We start from the raw sequence: 21,862 nt of genomic DNA on the forward strand, positions 1-21,862 counted from the left end.
GTAGTAGCAGATATATACATTTGTCCTGATTGTTGGTGGTACACTTTCGTTTACATTTTGTGTCACAGATTGTAGTTTCTTAAAAGAGAGGCTGGTATTAAAACGGGCCTTTTTGTGTGTTTGTATTGAAATCACCAGTATGAAAAATCCTACAGCCTTCAGTGTTGGCATAAAACCTCTAGCCAGACGCTTATCAATAATAAAATATTGATGTTAATATTGTAAATCTGCTCTCGAAGACCATCTGCCACAAGCCACATTTCTTTCTTCCCCCGTTTCTGAATAGTACACCTGACACAATTCATACTGTACGTTTTGTTTTTTTCAAAAACACCTGCTTCCATTTTTTCCTTTCCTCGTGCTCTCTCTCATCCTCTCGCTCTCACCCTCCTTCCTTCCTGCACACTTTCTCCCGTCATGACCTCTGCCCTACTCTCACTTTCACACCATTTCTCTGGCTCTTTTCGGGGACGCTTGTCATTTTCCTTGTGGTTTTCTCACGCCAGCGCAGGATATGAAAGGATTGTTTCGTGTTTACGGGAGAATGGGAATGAGGGGGGGATGGAAACAGAGAGAGGAGAGGAGAGGTGAGGGGGGAAGAAGGAGAGAATGGGGTTGATATTTGTAGATATTGGAGTTTTGTTTGGGCATTGCTCACTTTAAGTTCATTGTGACGGAGAAGTAGTGAGAGGAAATGGGGAGGGAAATGGATGGAGAGATGTAGGTGTGAGAATAGATCGATTGTGTTTCTTTTTTACTGGAAAGACGCATTGATATGGTCGTGAAAGGTGAAGTAGAAGATTAAGAGAGTTGGATGGAGGGGTTGATTTGAATTATTCAAAACACAGTGATGTTGATGTTCTACCAGATTGACCACAGTTGATTGAGATGTTTTTTGAAAGTCAACATGTGTGAAGCAGAAGAAGAAAACTGACTAAAGAATAAAATTGACGTTATTCTATATTTTTCTCATTGTCAAGAAATCCCAACGATGTGTTAGTCCGCATCTCTCCTCAATTTCTGACTTCTGACTGTGGCCCTAATCATCTTGTGGCTCCAGTCTTAAAAAAACGTGTCACAAATATGTAGTTTCATTTTCAAAATTAATTAAGTGATTTCCTGAAACAGCTGGGCACTGTGGTTTTTAGCAAATGTTACTCAGTCAGGAGTAAAAATTACATTTGTTGGGAACTATTTTCAGTGGCGGATTAATACACATTAATGAAGCATAAGTGAATATTTCCAGCAGCAACATAGTGTCTAAATAAACTACAGTGACCATGTTTATGGTAATAAAAGACCATGTCACCCAGTGCAACATTGTGGCTCAGAGATGTGTTTATAAGGGTTATTGGGCAAAATGGAGGTCTGTGGCACAGAGAAATAAGCTAAATCAGGTTTTGGTCTTTCTGTGGGAAATATATTATATATTTCCAGCTTGAAAACCTACAATCAGACTCCCTTTCTTTTAGTTTTTGTTTTATAATCAAATTAATTAGTCCAACGGTGAGTGTACGGGGCACACTGCATTCATCAGTCTCCTTCCTTTTTTGTTGAGTTTTCACCAAAACACATCTCACAAGCTAAATGTAATCATCTGACAGTCCAGAAAAAAAAAAAAAACTTGTACAGATGGAAATGTAATATGGCTGGACACTTAATAATCAGTCCTACACAGACATCAGTCAGTGATAATTAACTGTATATCATGAGTTTGAATTATATTTATCGCAGCTTGCCACTAATCCTTGAATGATTGTCAAGCACCTACATATTAAATGAAGCATTTTGCAACAAAAAAAAGGGAGGAAAAATTTCATGTGATTTCAGGGGCTAAAACATTTCCAGAACAGCAGAATACACAGGGACACATTTTACAGCTTCATGTAGCTGCAGGAAACCATTAAAAAAACAAATTGTACAAGACATACAGTAATCCTTGTTCAGGTTCTTCCTGAAAACAAGGAGGGGACTGTTGTGAAAATGTTGCAGCTTAGGTGGAACTCATAGTATTCATATCAACTGATCGGGAACATTTAAAAAGAAAGCAGTATTTACAGTAATTGTGAAAATGAAAGTTAAAGGCATATGGAGAAGGAAAAGCTCAAGTAATTGTGGTGTCAACTTAGAAGTGGTCTAGTAACACGATAGCTTTTCTCATTTTTCACAGTTTCACAATGTTTTTCATGCAATTATATTTTGGAAAGTCCAAAACACTCTATGTCTAATTTTAGATTTGCAATTGGATACCACAAAGTTTTACTGTTGGTGAATTTTTCAGTGCAGGGATGATGAGGAGAAACACACCCATACACACAAAGTCTATGCAGAAGTTGTGATGAATGGGCAGTCTGTACTCCAACAGTCATACATTGAGCTCCATTTTTAGTATGTGTGTGTGTGTGTGTGTAAGGAGGAAATGTGCATAGTAAAAGGAGCGCTTTGATGATAGATGGAGGAGATTGTACATTTTTCTTTCCCACGATCAATCAGCAACACTCACAGCCATCTGAAAGCTTGAATATTAACTTTTTTTTCTGTCGGTATCTCCATCCTTCCGGCTTTCTCCCTTTCTGTCTTCCAAATTTCCTCCTCCTCCTCCTCTCACCTTATCCCTTTCTCGCTGTCCTCCCCTTTTGTGTTTCTTTGATCTTAATCCTTTCTCACACTCCTTCTCTCCCTGTTTCCTCCCTCCCTGTCTCTTACCACACTCATTTCTGTTTCTCTCTTTCTAAAATACTTCCTGCTTCTTGATTCTCTCAGTATTGTTTCTTGTGTGTGTGTGTCTGTGTGTGTGTTTGTACCTACAAGTTTGTGTGGGAACTCAGCTGTGCAAGTTTTTTATTTTTTTAATTTTTTTAGGTGCGTCTGTATGTCTGTGTGTGGGAACAGAGACATGTCTTTATTTGCTCGGTGTTGACTGTGTTTTTCTGCATTATGTTTGTGTGTCTGTGTGTGAGAACTGTTTATTAGGAACAGTTTTCCTGTTTTGATGTTGACAAACTTACAGACAGACAGATTCCTATCTGCTGCTTTGTCTCCTACTTTATGGCTGTTTGAGTCTTAGCAGGTATTGTGTGTGTGCCTTTGTGTATGTGTGTGTGCATTTTAGAGTCTGTGTTTGTGTGTGCACATTCAGTTTTTCCGGGTATCTATGAACACATAGGTGTGTGTGTTTATGTATTGCTCTGTGTGTGTGTGTGTGTGTGTGTGTGTGTGTGCCAGAGAAAAAAAGAAGGGGGAGAACAAAAAAAAAAGATTGGAGACAAACAAAGCTTGAAACAAAACTTTCCTCAGTCTGAACAAACCCCACAACAGGAAGCGCTGTGTGAATGACACGGCCATATTAGGAGCCAGGAAGCGAAGGTGATGGAGTCTCCGTGGTGACAGGGTTCCCAAGACCTGGTCACCACGGCAACAGGGGTCAAACCCTGTTCATGGCTCTCTCACGAGAAAGGCAGAGGTCGACATTTGTACAGGACATCAGGAACTGTGTGTGTAAAGTTTTGTAATGTAATACTCCTGTGTGAATGCCACTCAGAGGAGCCGGTATGATTCAAACTCTCCATTTTATCTCTATCTGGGGGAAAACAGATGTTCAAAATGCTAGAAAGATGTCCAAAAAAGGAAAGACGACTCTATTTTTAAGCTCAAGCTGTGTTTTTTAATAATCCTGTGGAGTTTTGAGAGGAGGATGGTAGAGATTCATTAATGTTTTATAAGGCTCAGGATTTAGAGCAGGTCATCCAATGATCACAAGGTTGGTCGGTCGATCCCCGGCTCCTCCTGTCCACACACAGAACTGTTCAAGAGCAAAACACTAAAGCCCAACTGCTCCCAATGGCCAATCCAATGCACTGCATGTCAGCTTTGCCACTACACATGTAAGAGTGTATATTTGGGTGAATGAAAGGCCCATTTTAAAGCACTTTGGAATAAAACCAGTGAAAACAATTAGTCAATTGGTCGTTCAATAGAAAATTAATCAGCAACTATTTTGATAATGAATAAATTGTTCTTTGGATTTCTTCTTTTCATTTGCAATTTTCAGGCATTTGATAGAGTAAACAATAAATTGATTAATAAAAAAATAAGCAACAGATTAGTCTGTAATGAAAATAGTTGCATCACTGGGGCCAGAAATGGACATTCCTGGCATCATTCACTCGCAGACAGATGACGCATTTTGTTGTAAATAATACTGAACTCATTTAAAGTGACATCATATTTTCATAATTTAGCAGGTTGGTATTTTTTCTTACTGCCAGCAGTGTTCAGTGCACCTCGAATCAAGTGGGTGATTTAAGATGGAGGCAGCTGTTACAGAAGTGTTGCAATAATATCCGTTTCTATATAATCAAAGCTAAGAGGGGTTTTCCCCTGCGACTGTACCTTGAGTTTGGGTGAGAGGTTGTGGTGAACAGGCATGTTAGGTTCTGCCCAAATGTCAGTAACCACCTGCAGTTTACTTGGTCTGTTTAGAAAAACATGGTGAAAAATTTCCAAAAGCGCACCAGTATGTAACCTCGGTTAAAACCCAATTAACTTGCTGCCACCTGCAGCTACACCACAGTACAAGACGTTGTAATCTATTTGTTTTGCATGAAGGCTTTTAATTTGCATTCATAAAAACACTAACAAGCCAACAACACTCCTGTTAGTCTCAGTCTCACCCTTTCGCAGAAATCGATCCCTGTTAAGCTCCTTTCTCTCTCAACATGTTCCTTGTTTCTCTCTACCGTCAACTATCGAATAAAGGCAAAAATGCAGAAAAAAAAAAATCTTGAAGCCACACATTAAAGTTGGCATAAGTTGTGAAGGGGGGCAGGTATTTTTGAATCAGACACATATGAAACGGCCCATCTCTGTGCACCTGCCCCCATATGTGGGCTGTCGAACAATTAGACAAGCAGAGAAAACTAGTTTTAAACTTGTTGCAGCTCTAGACTCTATAAACTGTACTTTAAAAGAAAGTCCTGCCATAGAATAACACGTGATTCATCAGCAGCTGTAAAACATGGAAATCACCAGGACTGGAACAGGGAGGTTTTCACATGACAGCAGCATTTAGCAGATAAACAAACTCCTCCAACAAACTTCCAGCTGCTGCAAGATTTTCCTGAATTTACTTAATCAAATGAGCTTCAGTCTCATTCTGCTGTCTGTCAAGAACCAGTCAAAGTCTTCTTCTTTATGCATTTCCTCAGTCAGTAGGTAATCTATCCAGACTGAGTCACACCTCAGACTGTTGTCAGTAACTGCTCCGACTCAGAGTGCTTTTAATGGATCTGTGCAGGAGGTTGGGGACATTTTCTGTCATTAACTCTTAATAATTTGATATCACGGCACTCAGCTATTGATGTTTGTCTCATTGAAGACACCTGTTTGAAAAATATGAAAGTGGATTATAAATTAATAACAGCCTAATGTCCTCTCAATCAAATTAGCCACCATCAACTCTGCTTTCTTCCCTCCCTATTGTTCACTGAGGAATGAAATATCAGTGGCATCGCCCTCGTATTGATCTGCAGCCATTTTCCAGTAGTCAACATCTCTATTGTCTCACTTTTTTTTGAGATGACTATAGATTTAATAAGAGAGAAGAAGAAGGGACTATGGCTTTTGGAAACTTTTTTCACTTGTCCAGAGTGAGACAAACTACCTTTTTAGAAAGAAAAATACGCCAGCGTTTAACAAAACACATTTTTTAAAATACATACAAAATACAAAATTACAGTATCACTTGGAACTCTGTTTTTTGCTGTCAGGATGTGGTTTGGTCAGTTAAAATCGAAATTCTCTTAGTAAAATTTGTAAAATGTCACATGCAATAGACTTGCCAATCCATCTTAAAGTTTGCAAAGTCTCCCAAACTTTGAGCAGATCTATTGATTGTTCTTCGTGCCAACACTGGCTGGCATACACTCAAATTGCCGGCAGAGACATTAAAAAAGAGAGATGGGACAGATCCGTGAGTTGATATTCTCATTGTCTGCTTCACTGTCTGTCTCTGGGGTAGGACAGATAGTGTGGCAGCCAAATGACATTTAATGTATTTCTGGGGAGCAGCATTAAGTTCCCAGTGGGACCACGATAAAGTTTTGATTTAATTATTTGCGATTCAGCTGACTTCACTTAACTTACTCTTGTTCTTCTTCCTCTCAGTAGCAGCTCAGTCAAATCACCGCTCTGTGTCCCAGGGCGTAGTCTAATGCTATTTTGGCAATGATAATGCAAGGGCGTGTGATGATTTTTTATTATGTGATGATTGATTTATTAATGTGAAAACACACCTTGAGATATGGCTTTTGTAATAAACAATACAATAGAAATACAGCTTTATTTTCAATGTGAGTAATGTAATTATGAGTTCTATGGACAAGAACAGACTAGGAACTATCTTGGCAAATTAACCTCCGGCAATGAGATTAATTTATAATTTAGGCTGTAAAATATTCTCTTAGACAGGAAAATGGTCATGGTGTTAGTGGTGTTTCACAAATACATGTAGTTAAGTTAAAAACTTTAAACTTGTTGGCACAGTTAATAAATTTGCAACCCTCAGCAGATGCAGCTGGATTAGCTTCTTTATCTCCTATCTTCATGGTGAATTTTCAGAATAGATTAAAAGGTCATTAACAGAGTTTTTCAGGTTTTTGCTCAAGCTGCGACCGCTATAGTTTAGATGCAGATCAGGTTTTCCAACTGTCAGAAAACAAATCCCTGCAGGACACCTGGCCTTGAGGAAAAAAAAAAAGGGCTGAATAGGCAGCATGTGGGATTTCAGTCAGTGAAAACAGTTTGGAGGTAAAACAAACTCCCAAAGTTTGCACAATGAAAGATAAGGCAAACAGTTTGTCAAAGAAGTGAGATGTTGTGCGCTGTAGATTTGACTCAACAGCTTTGATAAAGACCAGATGATTAACCTTTTGCTCACCCTCAAACTTGAATCCCTCTGTGTAAGGAGCAGGTGAAAGTCCTTATGGACACAGCATCAAAGCCGGACACTGACTAGCTGATGACTCACTCTCCTAATTCAAATTAAACCTGCTGATTTTGGAGCAGTTCTGTTAGTAAATGCTTCACACTGTCCTGGTTGGAAACATGTTACAGTCAAATCCACGTCCAGCTGTGATATTTTTGTTAGATTCAGTGCAAAACTTTGTTTAGAAATGATACATTTCTGAATTATATGAAATATAATAAACAGGATTTGAATTTCAGTGATACTGGACCCTCGAAAAGCAGATTTCAGAAATGTGTCCCATTTCACAGGAATTCATCCATGCTCCCGTAAGTTACATAATAAGAAGTCCTGGCCTGAGAATTCATTCTTATCACATGAATTTGCAAAAACATGTTTTTTTACTAAACAGATGCATGAAACTCAGTATAACACTTCACAAATTCTTATTCTGGGGTTGTAAAAGATGCATATATTGTCAGATGATATTGGAAAATGAATATTAAAATGTGTATGTTTCTAATTATTCAACACATTTTGTAAATGTTAGATAATTTCTGTCTTTAAAAATAGTACTCTCATTTACTGGAGTTGTAATTTCCGGTTATGTGTGTGAGTGTGAGATGGAAAGAGAGAGGGAAAATGGTAAGAAAAGGACTTGGAGAGTGACAGGCAGCAGTTTGTGTGTGTGTATGATGGTTTAAATGGTGTATCTGTTGGTTTTATTAGAAGTTAATAAAGAACTGGTTTTGTTAGCGATGGGCTGCGTGTGTCTGGTTTGCAAGGTGTTGTCTGATATTATTAACAGGTATTGAAAGCAGATGTCCCACACAGTGTACAGTTGGCATTTCCATTATGTTGCTGCATCCTGTGTGTGTGTGTGTGTGTGGCACAAAGTTATTTCCATCCTAATTTGAGACCTTGTCGTGCGACGTGTCTGTGTGTTTCTGTACATGTCTGCATGTCAGTCCTCAACTTCCACCTGGTTTCCGACTATGGAAAGTCAAGGCACACAATAATTAAACACATGCTCAGGAACAAGGTCACATGCACATGCAAGGTGTGCGTACAGCTCACGTCCACTCCTTTAAATTCAGGAAATGTATATTTTTTTAAATTTAAAATACTCAAAGACTTGGCATTAGGAGAGAAAAAGAAAAAAAATCCTTCTTCTGCTTTTGCTATTAGCCGGCACGACTTTCAGTTACTTTTTATGAGCTGCTGCTTTCAAGTTTGAGTTGGATGAAGTTTACTTAAGTACCAGAAATCAGAAATGACACCAAAGTAACAGCAAGACTTTAGAGCTTTTGTACTTAAGCACCACAAACTTATTTCTTCTTGACAGATAAAACACTGTCTGTGCTTTTTCTGTTGTGTCTGTTGCTCACAAAAGCCTGAGAAACTTGATCACTGGGTCGTCACTCTCCTGCTCATTTTCCCCTCGTTTACCAGTACAGAGGAATTAATGTTGCGGCCCTTTGTGCGATAATCCAGAGTCAACGTTCACAGAGACGCTCAGTAGACCTGAGATGAGTCCTCTTGTCACGCGCTGTTGCAACTTGCCTTGGCTTTTACCTTTTGTGTCGGTTTTAACAGGAAAGGTGTTGGAAAAAGTCATCCGCAGGTCAGCTCTTTGGTAACTGAGGTGACAAAACAAACACAGCAGCCAATTTATGCTGCTGTATATTTTCACTTACATTGGTATCACATGTGGCTGAAAATGTTGTTATATTATACTTTATGCACTAATTAACATCACAGCCATTTACATTCAATTAACCAGGCAGTCATCATTATGAAGTTGTTACTTTGACATTGGTAGAATATATAAATAAAGTAATATTTCATGGTTATTGTTGTTGTTTCACATGTGTTGAAATCTTATGTAAAATCACTTGATTTTTGGTTTCATAAAGGCTTAAAAAATATTCAGTTTAATTCAAACTAATTACATAGCAACAGTGACTCTTGCACCAACAAATAGGATGTTACTTGCACCCCCTGGTGGAAAACGGTAAAACTTCAGGGTCAAATCTGACGTGTTTATTGTTCATCTCTCAGCATCTTCTCAAAATGTGCCCTAAAATCCTTAAACTACCCACACTGGTAGTGAATATTCTCTCTATCTGTCTGCATACCTGTCTATAACTTGTAACTGTCTGTGTGTGTGTTTGTCCAGGTCTTCCAGAGCAGTACTACAGCTTGACGTGGTTCCTCAGTCCGGTCCTCGGCCTCATGTTCACCCCTCTGATCGGCTCGGCCAGTGACCGCTGCACTCTGCGATGGGGCAGGCGGAGACCATTCATCCTGGCTCTCTGTATAGGAACACTGATCGGAGTGGCGCTGTTTCTGAATGGATCACTGATAGGTGAGCGGATACGTGACAATCAGTATTTTTGTCATTTATGTTTTGTTAAAGTGTGTGTGTGACAGACTGAATTTTTTTTTATGTGACTAAAAGAGGATAAACTTCAATGTACTTTCTTTTAAGAATCATCAATCGCTTTGACTATTTATTGCTGATCACAAGCAGGAGGCTCTTTTCCTTTTTAGCCCTGTTTTTAGATGATTCTTCTGCCTGCTGTGTGAAGCTGTTGCGTCCTTTTCAATTTGTGACATGACTTCTAGTCACATGTGTAAAGTGCTAAGTCTAAAAGCATGAAGATGAGCTGCACCTCATCACAACTGCTTTAATGACAAAACAATTATACACTCTGTACAATCCCATGACGCCTTGTGACTGAGTTTATTTCGGTTAGTCAAGTCACCTAATTTCGCCTATTTTCAGAGCACTTCGTAACAGTAACGGTTGGTTGAGTAGTTAGGATCCAGTTACGCTATAGACACACTTCATGTGCACATAGATTACATACAGATACACTACTTATACATAGTTTTTTTTTCATATTATCATTCTGTCATTTTGCATTATCAGTCATCATTTTCATACTAATGAGAATGTCAGAGATTTAACTTGAAGCCAAATTGTGAAAACTTACTTGTAGATTTTCATTGTTAAGAACTTTTTACTTAATTTTCATAAATTACACCTCTAAAAACAATACCTGATTTGCGCAAAATGACTTGAAGGACTCACAGTGAACAAAAGAAAAACTGCAAAGCAGCGTTGTGGAATCTCAACTGCTTAAAACTCAAAACTAAAAGTGCAAATAGATATTAATTATCTGACACTGAAATATGTCCCCTCTGTTTTTGACTTTGTAGCATCTGCTCAGCGTTGTTCGCTAAACCACTTGGGAGTATCACGGCCCCAGCGGGAAAACAAACCCTAAACTCTGACAATTTGAGCGCTCTTCATTTACTCACCATGCACTTTTTTTTTCCTTTACTGGAAGCAGCGGAGCATCATTTTCCGAAAGCTCCGCCTCACACTGATGGTTGTGTCCTTTTGCGGAGACTGATGCTGCTCACAGTCAAGCCCTCTGCTTATTACATCACTAAGATGTCATTCCAAGGTCATATGCATCCAATCAAACATATTGATCATCTGCCGATCGTGCCGCACAGATATTGATCTCTATCAACGTAATTCCGGTTGTAATGTCATTAACCATGTGTTGCAAGTGCACATGTAAACAGACATGGGTTTTATGTCATCTGTGCGTCAAACATCTAAACTGACTGATGTTGCAGATGTTTTTCCTTTTTTCCCTTCCTGTGAACAAACAAATTATACTATATATATATAATTATACTATATTATAATAGACACTTAGGCTGCAATGTAGGATTGATAAAAACCAATTAAGATGCAAAAAAACTGGAAGTAAGTTTATGTCATCGGTAATATTTTCTTCAGTACTCTCCCTGGTTCTACTGTAGTTTTTTGTCCCAGCTATCAACCTCAATCAATACTGAAGGGCATATTGGCCAAAATTGAGGCAATGGATGTTAAATAGAGGCTGTATGTTGTACAAGTAAAATAAGCACTTAAAATAATTGCAAACATCCCTGGGGACTTTAACGACTAAATGCACCATGACTCAACAGAGAAGATAGGAAATTTGATTTGTGCTGAGCCGACGTTAAGTCTGGGTTAAGCCAAGTCGAGCTGTGTTTAATCTCTATTAATCTATTACTTTGTTGGTTTGTTTTGCTTGTTTTGTCCATATTGTCAGAAAATTGTTAATTTCTCGCACCCCAAGATGACAAAACAAAGGGAAACAGCAAATCCACAAAACCAAAAGTGGCAACAAATGTTTGGCATTTTTGGTTGATAAATGGCTAAATCTATCAAATTATCTAAGTGATTGTCTATGTAAATAATAGATCAATCAAATCATTGTTTTGGCACTACTAACAAGGCACAGTTCAACATCGCCCCATGAGTGACAACATGCTGCTTTTAACGTGAAATGACTGAAAATTTGCAACCAGGTTTTACTCAGGTGAATCTGATTGAGTTTTTAAAAGATACTGACTTTGAAACTCATGAAAACACATACACTCAATTTCAAGCCATTTAATTCAGCTTTGAAACATTTCAACTGATTTATCTAATAATCTAATAATCTACACACTGTTGTCAAATCAGATCAGATCAAATTAGTTTGAATTGAATCTCTGATTTTCTTTTCAGATTATTATTTGTAATAGTAAAAATTTTTCAATCCACTTTTTAACTCTTATAATGTCCTGTGTGTCAATGCAGGAAAGAAAAATGGAATCACAATTACAATCACAATACAAACTGGGGCTTTAAACGTCTCTAAATAGAACAAAGTGAAATGAATCGTCAAAGGAGTTATAAATAACAAGAACAAGTGCTGTGTGAACTGTTTTCTGTCAGCAGATTTTATTCAGTTCTATTCAATTCTATTCTATACTGTTCCACCTTCTATTCTTCTGCAGAGACGTTGGCACTCGGGTCGTTTAGGGGCACCGAGTGTGTGTGTGTGTGTGTGTTTGTGTGCGTGTCTGTGAGCACCTTGCCAGCGGGGTTGACATGGGAAAAAACCAGTGACCTGTATCTGTGTGAGAGGTACAAAAAAAGAAAGAGAGGAGAGAGAAAATGTGTGTATGTTTCCATGGAAATATGTATATGATTGTGTGTGAAAAACACCGGGTGACATGGGAAATATGTGGTAACCTGTATATGAGTGTGTTAGTGTGTGTGTATGTGTGTTGACATGGGAACACAGGAGCAGGCAGTTCACAGGGAAATGCTTCCTGTTTGCTTCCCCATTTCCACCAATCACATTTCACTTCCTGTCTGCTTGGCTAGTGAGTAGTGCCGCTCCATTGTCCCACACACACACACACACACACACAGTTGCTCCTTCTATGAACATTTGTTTCCTCGACATTAATGGATTTCAGTTTGTGAAGTCATGCTGCGTCAGACTACCTATGATATCACACACACACACACACACGCACACACACACACTTATACACAGACTAATGAAGCTTTCCCATGTCACCCTGTCTCGTTCACACACATTCATTCAGTCTCTCTCTCGAACGCACAGATGTTGAGCAGCTTGAGGGGAAGATGAATGGTCACATATGTAATGAGACACACAAGGTCACACACATCATGCAAAGCAGTATGGGAAATGTGCAGTGACCTAGTTGTGTGTGTGTTTGTGTGTGTGTATGTATTTGTGTTGCACGGCTGTAACTCACTAATCAGCTATTGATCACATGTGCAGCTCTGACCTGGGTTACATCAGCACCAGATGTTTGTGCCTGGATGTAGAGAGATTGAGATTATAGTCTCTAGTTTAATATTCATCTTTCAAATGAACATGCATTTATTCTTACATGTATTTATTCTTATTTCATGTGTGTTTTATATCACTATTAATAATTTTCTTTTAATATTTATTTCCTTTTTTATGATCTTTACATCAAACACGCATCAAAATGTGTGTATATTAGAAATGGCTTAACTTGGTCTTTAGGTCAATTTTAAAGAGCTGTTTTATCCAGATAACAAAAAATATATTTTCTCAGTTAGCCCCGTCAGTGAAGGAAGAAATCTCAGAAATAGAAACATCTATTATAGATTTATAGATTTTATTTATAGATACCCCTACAGGTAAGTTAGAATATATGTTTGCTTTTGTAATTTGGGTGAACTTACCCTTTATAAACTAAATATCTGTCACATTATTATAAGATAAAAAAAAAAACAGAAACACAAATATCTTGTTACATGCTGCTCCGCTGTTGGTTTGCTCGTCATATACTAATAAAAACAAACTCCATCTCTGTCTTTCTCTGTCAGGTCTGTCGCTGGGTGACGAGCAGGGGAGCCAGCCAATAGGAATCGTTCTTACTGTGCTGGGAGTGGTGGTGTTGGACTTCTGCGCAGACGCAACAGAGGGACCAATCAGAGCTTACCTGTTAGACGTGGCGGACGCAGAGGACCAAGACATGGCGCTCAACATCCATGCAGCCTCAGCAGGTACAACTAATATCTGACACACACACACAGAAATATTACAGGAACTAAACATGGCAAGGGTTTAATGCACAGAAATAAACTCGCTGCTGATGTAATATTTTGAGTTTTTAGGAGAGATCTTTTGTATAAGTTTTTAGCTTCCTACCTCTCCTGCACAAGCATTCATTAACTTAAAATTCATGTTTAGCTGTGAATATGTAGGTAAAAGTGTGTTTTTAGAAATCTGAATGTCATGTGCTATATAAATAAAGGTTATTATTATTATTATTATTATTATTATTATTACTAGTAGTATTATTACATATCAAGTCTACATAAAAATGTACAAACAAATAATTAAAGATGTAAATTCATTGTCACGTCAATGATAAACTGATTTACATCTAAACGTGAAAACAAATTGTTCACCAGGCTCGACTCACACATTTGACTCATACAAACTCAGTAAATGAGAAACAAATCAGGCCTCGTGCCCCTTGTGTCCATCTACATGTTTAAACCTCTCCATGTGTCTGTGTGTTCAGGTCTTGGCGGTGCGGTTGGCTACGCTCTCGGAGGTCTAGACTGGACACACACCTTCCTGGGAGCAGCCTTCAAGTCTCAGGAACAGATCCTGTTCTTCTTCGCCGCCATCCTCTTCTCTGTGTCTGTGGTGTTGCATCTGCTCAGCATCGAGGAGCAACAATACTCGCCCCATCACGACAGGCTGGACCAGGTACGGCGTGTGTGTTTACTGTAAAATCTTAGTTATAAAAACTTGTTTACAGCATGACTTTTGTCACAAAACACGTTCCTCTTGGTCTCTTCTTTGTAGGAGACTCCAGATCCCAACCACCCTCAACCTTCTGCCAATGGCCGGGCCGGACTTCTCGCTCCCAAGCTGGAAATGATCGGAGAGGATGAAACGATGGACAGCTATGAACTGTATGACCCCTATGGAGACGACCAGTCAGAGCGCGGGGACATGGACTTCCTAGAGGTGGAGCTCGTGAGAAGTAAGTTCAAGAGTCTCCTCTATTTTTCTGTTTTTTTCAGCCGGAAATTTTGAATTATATTTATCACTGTGTATGATGATCATATCTGGTAGTCCTGTGTTTCCGAAGCATGCAAGATTTTCCTTTCCTTAGTATTCAGACAGACAGTATTCCTTAGTATTTAACTAGATTTTATCACAGCTTTGTTAGGTTTAGTAAGCCTAATTTAGTCGTCTTAGGCAGTTAGTCTTTATTTACCCAAGTAACAAAACAATAAAAATCATGATTAATTATTAGTTAAAAAGCTTTGTGCTAGTGAGATTTAAAAACCTCAAACAGGCAAACAGGCATAAATGGCAGAAATATAATAATGACAAACAATACTTTTGAGTTAATTTACTTAATTTAGGAAATTTCCTAATAAAAAAAAGATATATAACTGTTATCTTATGTCTTTTTCTCTGTTTCTGTCCCTCCTTGAAAAACAAACAGTGTTATGATGGCTCATCTAGATCAGTGATTTTCAGCCATATGACTTAAAGATTAATAGTCTGCAGCTTTTTATTTCCAGATTTTATTCCATCTGGCAGTTAAATTATTAGCTTTTCTTTTTTTAGTTTATTCATGAGATAAAATTTCTGTCTTCTCTCTTAAAAAGTTGTGGTCATGACATGACAGATGCCACTCTAGTTGCCCTTTTCTCTTCTTCTTCTTGTTCATCCTTTTTCTCTGAATTCCTCATATCTAAACTTGTTACCCCTCACCTCCTCCCTCTCCAGGTAAAAGTGACAGTGTTCTCGCAATGGCAGACGCTACCCTTGACCACCTAGACCACGATGCGTTGTTCCTGTGCCACATCGAGCCGTCCATCTTCACTGACCGCCTCTCACCCTATCACCACTCGCCTCCTACGACCGCTTCCTTCTTCAATGCCAATCGCACCACCCCCCCTCCCCGGCTGGCCAACATCAGACGCAGCAGCAGCACAGGAAGTCAAGATCTGCTCCGCCCCCAAAACGGCAACCACCAAACACACGCTTCCACCACCAAGATTTCCCGCCTCTCTGCATTCTTACAGGAAATGGAGAATGACGAGGGACAGGAGGCGTTGCTGAACAATCAACTCAATGAGCAGCGGACGCTGAATGGGCGGCTGTTGGCCGGTGTAAATGCTGATAGAGATGGCACCAATGCTAACAGGCTGAGCGCTAAAGGACAGGCTCATCGTGCTGGCATGGTCAAAGGTCGGTGTCTTCATGTTATAATATATGTAATGCTTAATCGTATATTAAATTAACATAATGAAATTAAGAAATTGATATTGTTATTGAAATATATACAGTATTTTCCTTATTGCTATTTTAAATGCTATTATTGTAGATACTTTTTTGTATTTAAAGATTTTTTGAAGATTAAGGAATCTAAATGATTACAGAAATGCCATTGAAATATTTAAAGGAATAGTTCCACAATTAGGGCTAATTCACCTTCAGGCTAGCTGCTTCCGTAAGTTTCCAGTCTTTGTGCTAAGCTAAGCTAACCAGCTGCTCCCTCCAGCTATATATTTATTGCTCACTACAGACATGAGAGCCATATCGATCTTCTCATCTCTCAGCAAGAAAGCTAATAAGTATATTTCCCAAAATGTTTTAACTATTCCTTTGAAATATGTGGTTATATTTTATGTTCCAAACTTGTTGAAGTCAGAGTAACATCGTTACAAGTTTATTTATTTATTTTTTATCCTATTTTGTATTTATTTCAGGCTGAGCCAGTGTTTTACTCTCACAGTTTGTAGAAATATCCAACGTTGAGCGATAAGCTTCTTGGCCCCTGATGTACCAACTAGCCATATCTTGAGTGCCTTTTCCTGGAGTAGCAACTCTGAGGAGGCAATTAGGAAATGAAACAATGGATCTGTGGGAAATTTTGTATTTGTCAAGGTGGAAATAATCTGTATAATTTCCTGCCAGACGGATAAAATGCACAATTTGGATGGGAAGATAAACCCATGAGATATCTAAAGAAGAATAATAAACTGTCTCTTATATCAGCCGCCAGCACTGGAGCTCCCACACGGCAGTCGCGTCACCGTCACACCTTCTACCGCCAGCCGTCCTGCACCTTCTCCTACTACGGCCGAGTGGGGAGCCATCGCTACCGCTATCGCCGAGCCAACGCTGCTTTTCTCATCAAGCCGTCTCGCAGCATGAACGACCTGTACGAAGTGGAGGCCAGACACCGGAGGAGGAACAGACGGAGGAACAGAAACTGCAGTGGAAACACAAACTCTTCCAGCGGAGATGCAGAGAGTGAAGAGGGCGAGGTGAGGAGCAGAGGGATGAAATTATTACTAATATATAATATATATAGCTGCTCCTTTGCATCGAAAGGAGCCAGCTGAGGTGATTTGGGCACCTAGTTAGGATGCCTCCTGGACGCCTCCCTCTGGAGGTGCTCTAGGTATGTCCAACTGGTAGGAGACCCTGGGGCAGACCCAGAACATGCTGGAGGGACCTGGGAATGCCTTGGGATCCCCCAGGAGGAGCTGGAGGTTGTTGCCCGGGTGAAAGATGTCTGGTTTTCACTGCGAACTGGTCCCAGATAAGCAGCAGAAAATGGATGGATGCATATATATACATTTATTACTATCCAATGATAGCATCAATACTAACTACCACTAACTTGACACATTGTACAGAACATTTTTGTTTTTCACATGCTGACAAATAAATAAATAAATAATAATACATTCGAGGAATCCAAGACTTATGTTTTGTCAGGAAATTCAAGGTTTTTGTGCTTGTAACTGTAACCATGGCAACAGCTAACACTGTCATTTCCCTTCACTGTGAAACGTATCTTTTCTGTAGTATTTTGTGTGATGTTTCATTAATTCTCCTCCTCCTCTTGTCAGGTGGAGACCACCGTGCGGCTGCTGTGGCTCTCCATGCTGAAGATGCCTCCGGAGCTGCTGCGGCTGTGCGTTTGTCACCTGCTCACCTGGTTCTCCATCATTGCCGAGGCCCTCTTCTTCACAGACTTCATGGGACAAGTCATCTACCATGGAGATCCTACTGTAAGAGCAAAAAACATATAAATATAATCCCTACATTACCCTTTTCCCAATAGAAAAACAAAGTGAAGTGATTCATTATTTGACCTGAAAACATGTACTCTGCGTTGTTACATAATCTCTAATATCTAAGTAATAGAAAATGGTTCCAAATAAATTAAAAGCCATTTAGAGTTTATCAGACATCTTGGTAACAATCAAGCATTTGTAAATCCACTTCTATGTCAGAAAAATCCCAAATAATCCCAAAGGTGCCACAAAATTTTTCCTTAAGACTTTATCTCATATTCTGTTATTCTCATATGTTATATACTGTCTATCATGTCAAACTCTCTACAGCAGGATCCATCTGAACCGTTATTTTTCGCATTCATAGCTCTAATAAAAACTAAACCTGTACCTTTTCTCGCAGGCTCCTCTTAACTCTACTGCGCTGGAAAATTATCACAGAGGAGTTCAAATGGGATGTTGGGGACTGGTTATATATGCCATGACTGCTGCTACATGCTCAGGTGACAACACACACTCACACACACAGAAACGTAAACGCGTCAGATCGCTCAAATGTGGCTGTTTTTCAGCTTCAGAATGGGAGAGTAACACAACAACTACTCTCTATTTCTCTCCTCTTTTCTCTTCATTATTTTATCCAGCTATCCTTCAGAAATACCTGGATAACTTTGACCTGAGCATCAAGGTCATCTACATCCTGGGAACACTTGGATTCTCCATAGGTATGAAAAGAGTAGAATAAGACTCCTTTAGGCTTTAAGCCATAAGCTACGCTAACAAGAAACTCTTGAATTGATATCTTTCTTTTTTCCCTCCATAGGAACGGCTGTCATGGCGATCTTCCCTAATGTTTACGTTTCCATGGTGATGATTAGCAGTATGGGCATCATCTCCATGAGTATCTCCTACTGTCCTTACGCTCTGCTAGGACAATATCACGAAATGAAAGAGGTACAGAAATATTCAAATTAATGTGTAACATCAACTGGCTCAGAGACTGAAGATGTAAATATGCCTTTTGGCACATTTAATGTATAAACATGATTGTCCTCATTAAGATGAGGCACAAATGTCTGAAATTTAGGTGAAAAGCTTTTACCAAACTACGAGTTGGCCACCTTTTTTTTTTTTTTTTTTCCACGCGCATTCTGCGAAGACCTGCCCTACTCTGCCTCTGATTGGCTAGTACTCCTTGCCTTCTACGGTTAGGTTTAGGCATGAGGAGTGGATATTTTGGCCAGTGTGTGATTTGGAGAATGTCCAGCCTGGTCACACGCTGCTGTGGGATGGCATTCAATCCTTCAACCAGCATTTGTCGGATGGTGGGGTTTATCAGAGACCACCTCCAGAATTTGGGAGTGGAGAGGATGGAATGGCCTGCCAGCAGTCCTGACCTCAACCCCATTGAACACTTGTGGGATCAGCTTGGGCGTGCTGTTCGTGCCAGAGTGACCAACAAAATCACGTTGGCTGACTTGCGACAAATGCTGGTTGAAGAATGGGATGCCATCCCACAGCAGAGTGTGACCAGGCTGGTGACCAGCATGAGGAGGAGGTGCCAGGCTGTTGTGGCTGTGTATGGTTCTTCCACACGCTACTGAGGCTCCTGTTTGTTAAATGAATAAATTGGTAAATTGCCAATATGTCTTGTTTCTTCAAACTTCAATCATCCAATCCACTAAACACCAAACAAGAGTCAATGGCAGGATAAGCTGTTTGGCATTGGCAGAGAAGATTTGGCATATTTTTCATGGGCGTAACCCACATACTCAGCTCTGCTGCTCATCCCACAAATGCATGTTCCTTACAAATGTTGCACCATTTAAAAGGGAAATAAACAGACTTTCTAACAGTATAAGATTTATTGCCAAGAAGCATTGTTACAACAAAGAAATAATCTACCAAACACAAATTTCCTTACTTTTTGTGCTAAGTTTATGTATTTGCGGCCTGATTTACATTTCCTTGTTGACACTAAGAAAAATGTGGAATAAAGTGAAACTTATTCTTTAAAAGTTTATCTTCAAGCAAACTAATTTTTATCTTTGTTCTCTTTGTAATCCTCTGGATTCACTGTGTTTTTTTTGTTGTTTTTTTTAAATTGCTGTCAAGCTAAAGATGAATTATTGCAACTTGTTAATTTGGATGTGTTTCAAGTTAGAGATGTCAGTTAAAAAAGCGACATAAGGATTATTTACGATGAATAAAAATGATCAATTCTCTTATGTGTTTCTCTGTGTTGCAACAGTCTGTAATACTGTATATCAGAAACTTTTTTTTGAATATTTAGATTTCAGTGGCATTCATTAACTGATCGAAATGCACACAGAGCATTTTACTTATTTATTTAGGACTACAAACTGTAACTGTAACTTTCTTTGCTTCCTGCAGTACATCCAGCACAGTCCTGGTAACTCCCGGAGAGGCTTTGGCATCGACTGTGCCATCTTATCCTGCCAAGTGCGTCTTCACATTGTCTTTACAGTACCAAAAGTATTTAATTGAGTCTAATATATTGTATTTATATTATACTGAGACAATTGTGTTTTAATATAATCCACATGTAATGTTGCAGGTGTACATCAGTCAGATTTTGGCGGCCTCAGCTCTGGGTGCTGTAGTGGAAGCAGTCGGCAGCGTCCGTGTCATTCCCATGGTGGCCTCTGGTGGCTCCCTCCTTGGATTCTTCACCGCCTGCTTCCTGGTCATTTACCCCACTCCAAACACCGGGTGAGAAAACCACCTGTTTCAAATATTTTGACATTACCAAGCCAAAAAATGTCGTCCTAACAGTTGCGGTTTTAATTGTGATCGACAGGGAAGGGGTCTCGGCCAAAGCTTCAGAGAAACGGGCTTTGACGACCCTGGAAAATCCTAGTGGCAACGAAGTGGCTGTTACCGTGGTGAAGGAGAAACCCAGCTTCCTGAAACTCAACAAGGAGGGCAAGGCCACCACCACGACCACTTCCTGTCACACGGAGAATGAGTCCGCTCTGTGATTGGTCGGTCAGAGTCGACAGACAGGAGGAAGCTACAGGTTATAGCAGAAAACAAATTAAGTCACTTTTCTATCCATCGCTGTCGGAAAAGACTTCAGGATGTCTTCATCGTGCTGAAGAGGAGAGAGGAGGGCGGCTTGGTGTCTGTTTGGGCTTTTCTCTAATTTGGTGTGCTGTAATTTGCTGAAAAAAACAACTCAATCTGCAACGGGACCAACTTAACCTAAAAAAAAAAAGCATTCTGGTCCTTGTGCCATCTCAGCCTTCACCGAAATTCCTTCCACTTAGCCCTCACGGACAATTGATTGATCTGTCACGATCATCTAACAGTGAGAAATTCACAGGTCATGGTTTAAAGGAGAGGTTGTCTCTGTCTCTCAGGGGCTCTAGGAGGTGCTACCGAGCAGCTGCCTGGACAGGAAACTTCAGGGGACTCACTTACATACATACTGTACATTCATACAAACCCTCACATACGCACACACCTCTTCATCCGGGGTCAACACAATCCAATGAACGTTGTTAATGAACATTAGTCCTCGAAGCTGCAATCATTTGAAAAAAAAAAAAAAATGCTGAAAATCGTTCTTCCTCGCTGTGGATTGAATCTTTGCTTCCTGATGCGGAAGCCGATCGACGAGAGAGTGTGCGTCTGCTGACTTGGCGTCTCCGGCGGAGGCACCCGCGCTCACCAAAATAAACTCAACCACGCTCTTTAACAGCACTCTGCGACAGTAGCTTTAAGACTCTAGAGACTTTCGGAAGTGGCATTTCTGAAACCAAGAGCCCGAAGCCTGGTTCCTGGGGAGAAATTATTGAGTTTGAGCCCCCAAATTGATTGTGAGTGTTTTGTTTTTGCCCTCCTCCATGTGGCAGGAGTGCTTAAATCTTAAATTTAGCCTTCATTCCAGGGCAAAGACAACCATATTTAAGACTCTGCTCCAAAATGTAGAGCATGAGCATAAAGTTGCCTGTATATTGACAGTAAAAGAAACAGAAACAACAATCCAGATGTGTATTGAGTGAAATTCCAGGACAGATAGAGCATAGATGCAATATGTGCAGTATACAGGGCATTACTATCCCAAATATTATTTTCATGATTCATTGAGGACCCAGAGTAATGTTTTAAAGAGACATATGTTTCTGTTTGTTTTGAATAATCAGACTAACCTACATGCTGCATGTTAGAGGAGAAGAGAAGAGACAAACCAAACAGCAGAGGAGAAGAGAAGACAGATGTGCAGTTGTTCTCTTTCTCTGTCTTTGTTGCTTTTTTTTTGTTTGTTTTTAGGAAGTGCTAGCACAACTTTTGTCACTAACTGCACATTAGCTGAGCCGTTTTTGAGAGAACTGGTAAATTGTGTTCAGTTTGAAAAGTGTTTGAAATCCTCTCTGAGACAT

General features: G+C 39.6%; 1 protein-coding gene across 2 annotated transcripts in view; it reads left to right on the forward strand.

Moving 5' to 3' along the window:
* Positions 1–21,464, forward strand: part of LOC121912929 (solute carrier family 45 member 4) — a 59,186-nt gene extending 37,722 nt beyond the window's left edge. For both annotated transcript variants that reach the window (XM_042435490.1, XM_042435491.1), the window contains exons 4-16: positions 9,144–9,332; positions 13,218–13,397; positions 13,922–14,112; positions 14,212–14,392; positions 15,151–15,615; positions 16,426–16,697; positions 17,289–17,450; positions 17,860–17,959; positions 18,101–18,181; positions 18,280–18,410; positions 19,851–19,919; positions 20,035–20,189; positions 20,278–21,464. In XM_042435490.1, the coding sequence (XP_042291424.1) occupies positions 9,144–9,332; positions 13,218–13,397; positions 13,922–14,112; positions 14,212–14,392; positions 15,151–15,615; positions 16,426–16,697; positions 17,289–17,450; positions 17,860–17,959; positions 18,101–18,181; positions 18,280–18,410; positions 19,851–19,919; positions 20,035–20,189; positions 20,278–20,458 (2,357 nt within the window). In that variant the 3' untranslated portion in view covers positions 20,459–21,464. The remainder of the gene's footprint in view (positions 1–9,143; positions 9,333–13,217; positions 13,398–13,921; positions 14,113–14,211; positions 14,393–15,150; positions 15,616–16,425; positions 16,698–17,288; positions 17,451–17,859; positions 17,960–18,100; positions 18,182–18,279; positions 18,411–19,850; positions 19,920–20,034; positions 20,190–20,277) is intronic.
* Positions 21,465–21,862: the final 398 nt, after the last annotated feature.

This window comes from Thunnus maccoyii, chromosome 15, assembly GCF_910596095.1.
Source record: "Thunnus maccoyii chromosome 15, fThuMac1.1, whole genome shotgun sequence".
Lineage (NCBI taxonomy): Eukaryota > Metazoa > Chordata > Actinopteri > Scombriformes > Scombridae > Thunnus > Thunnus maccoyii.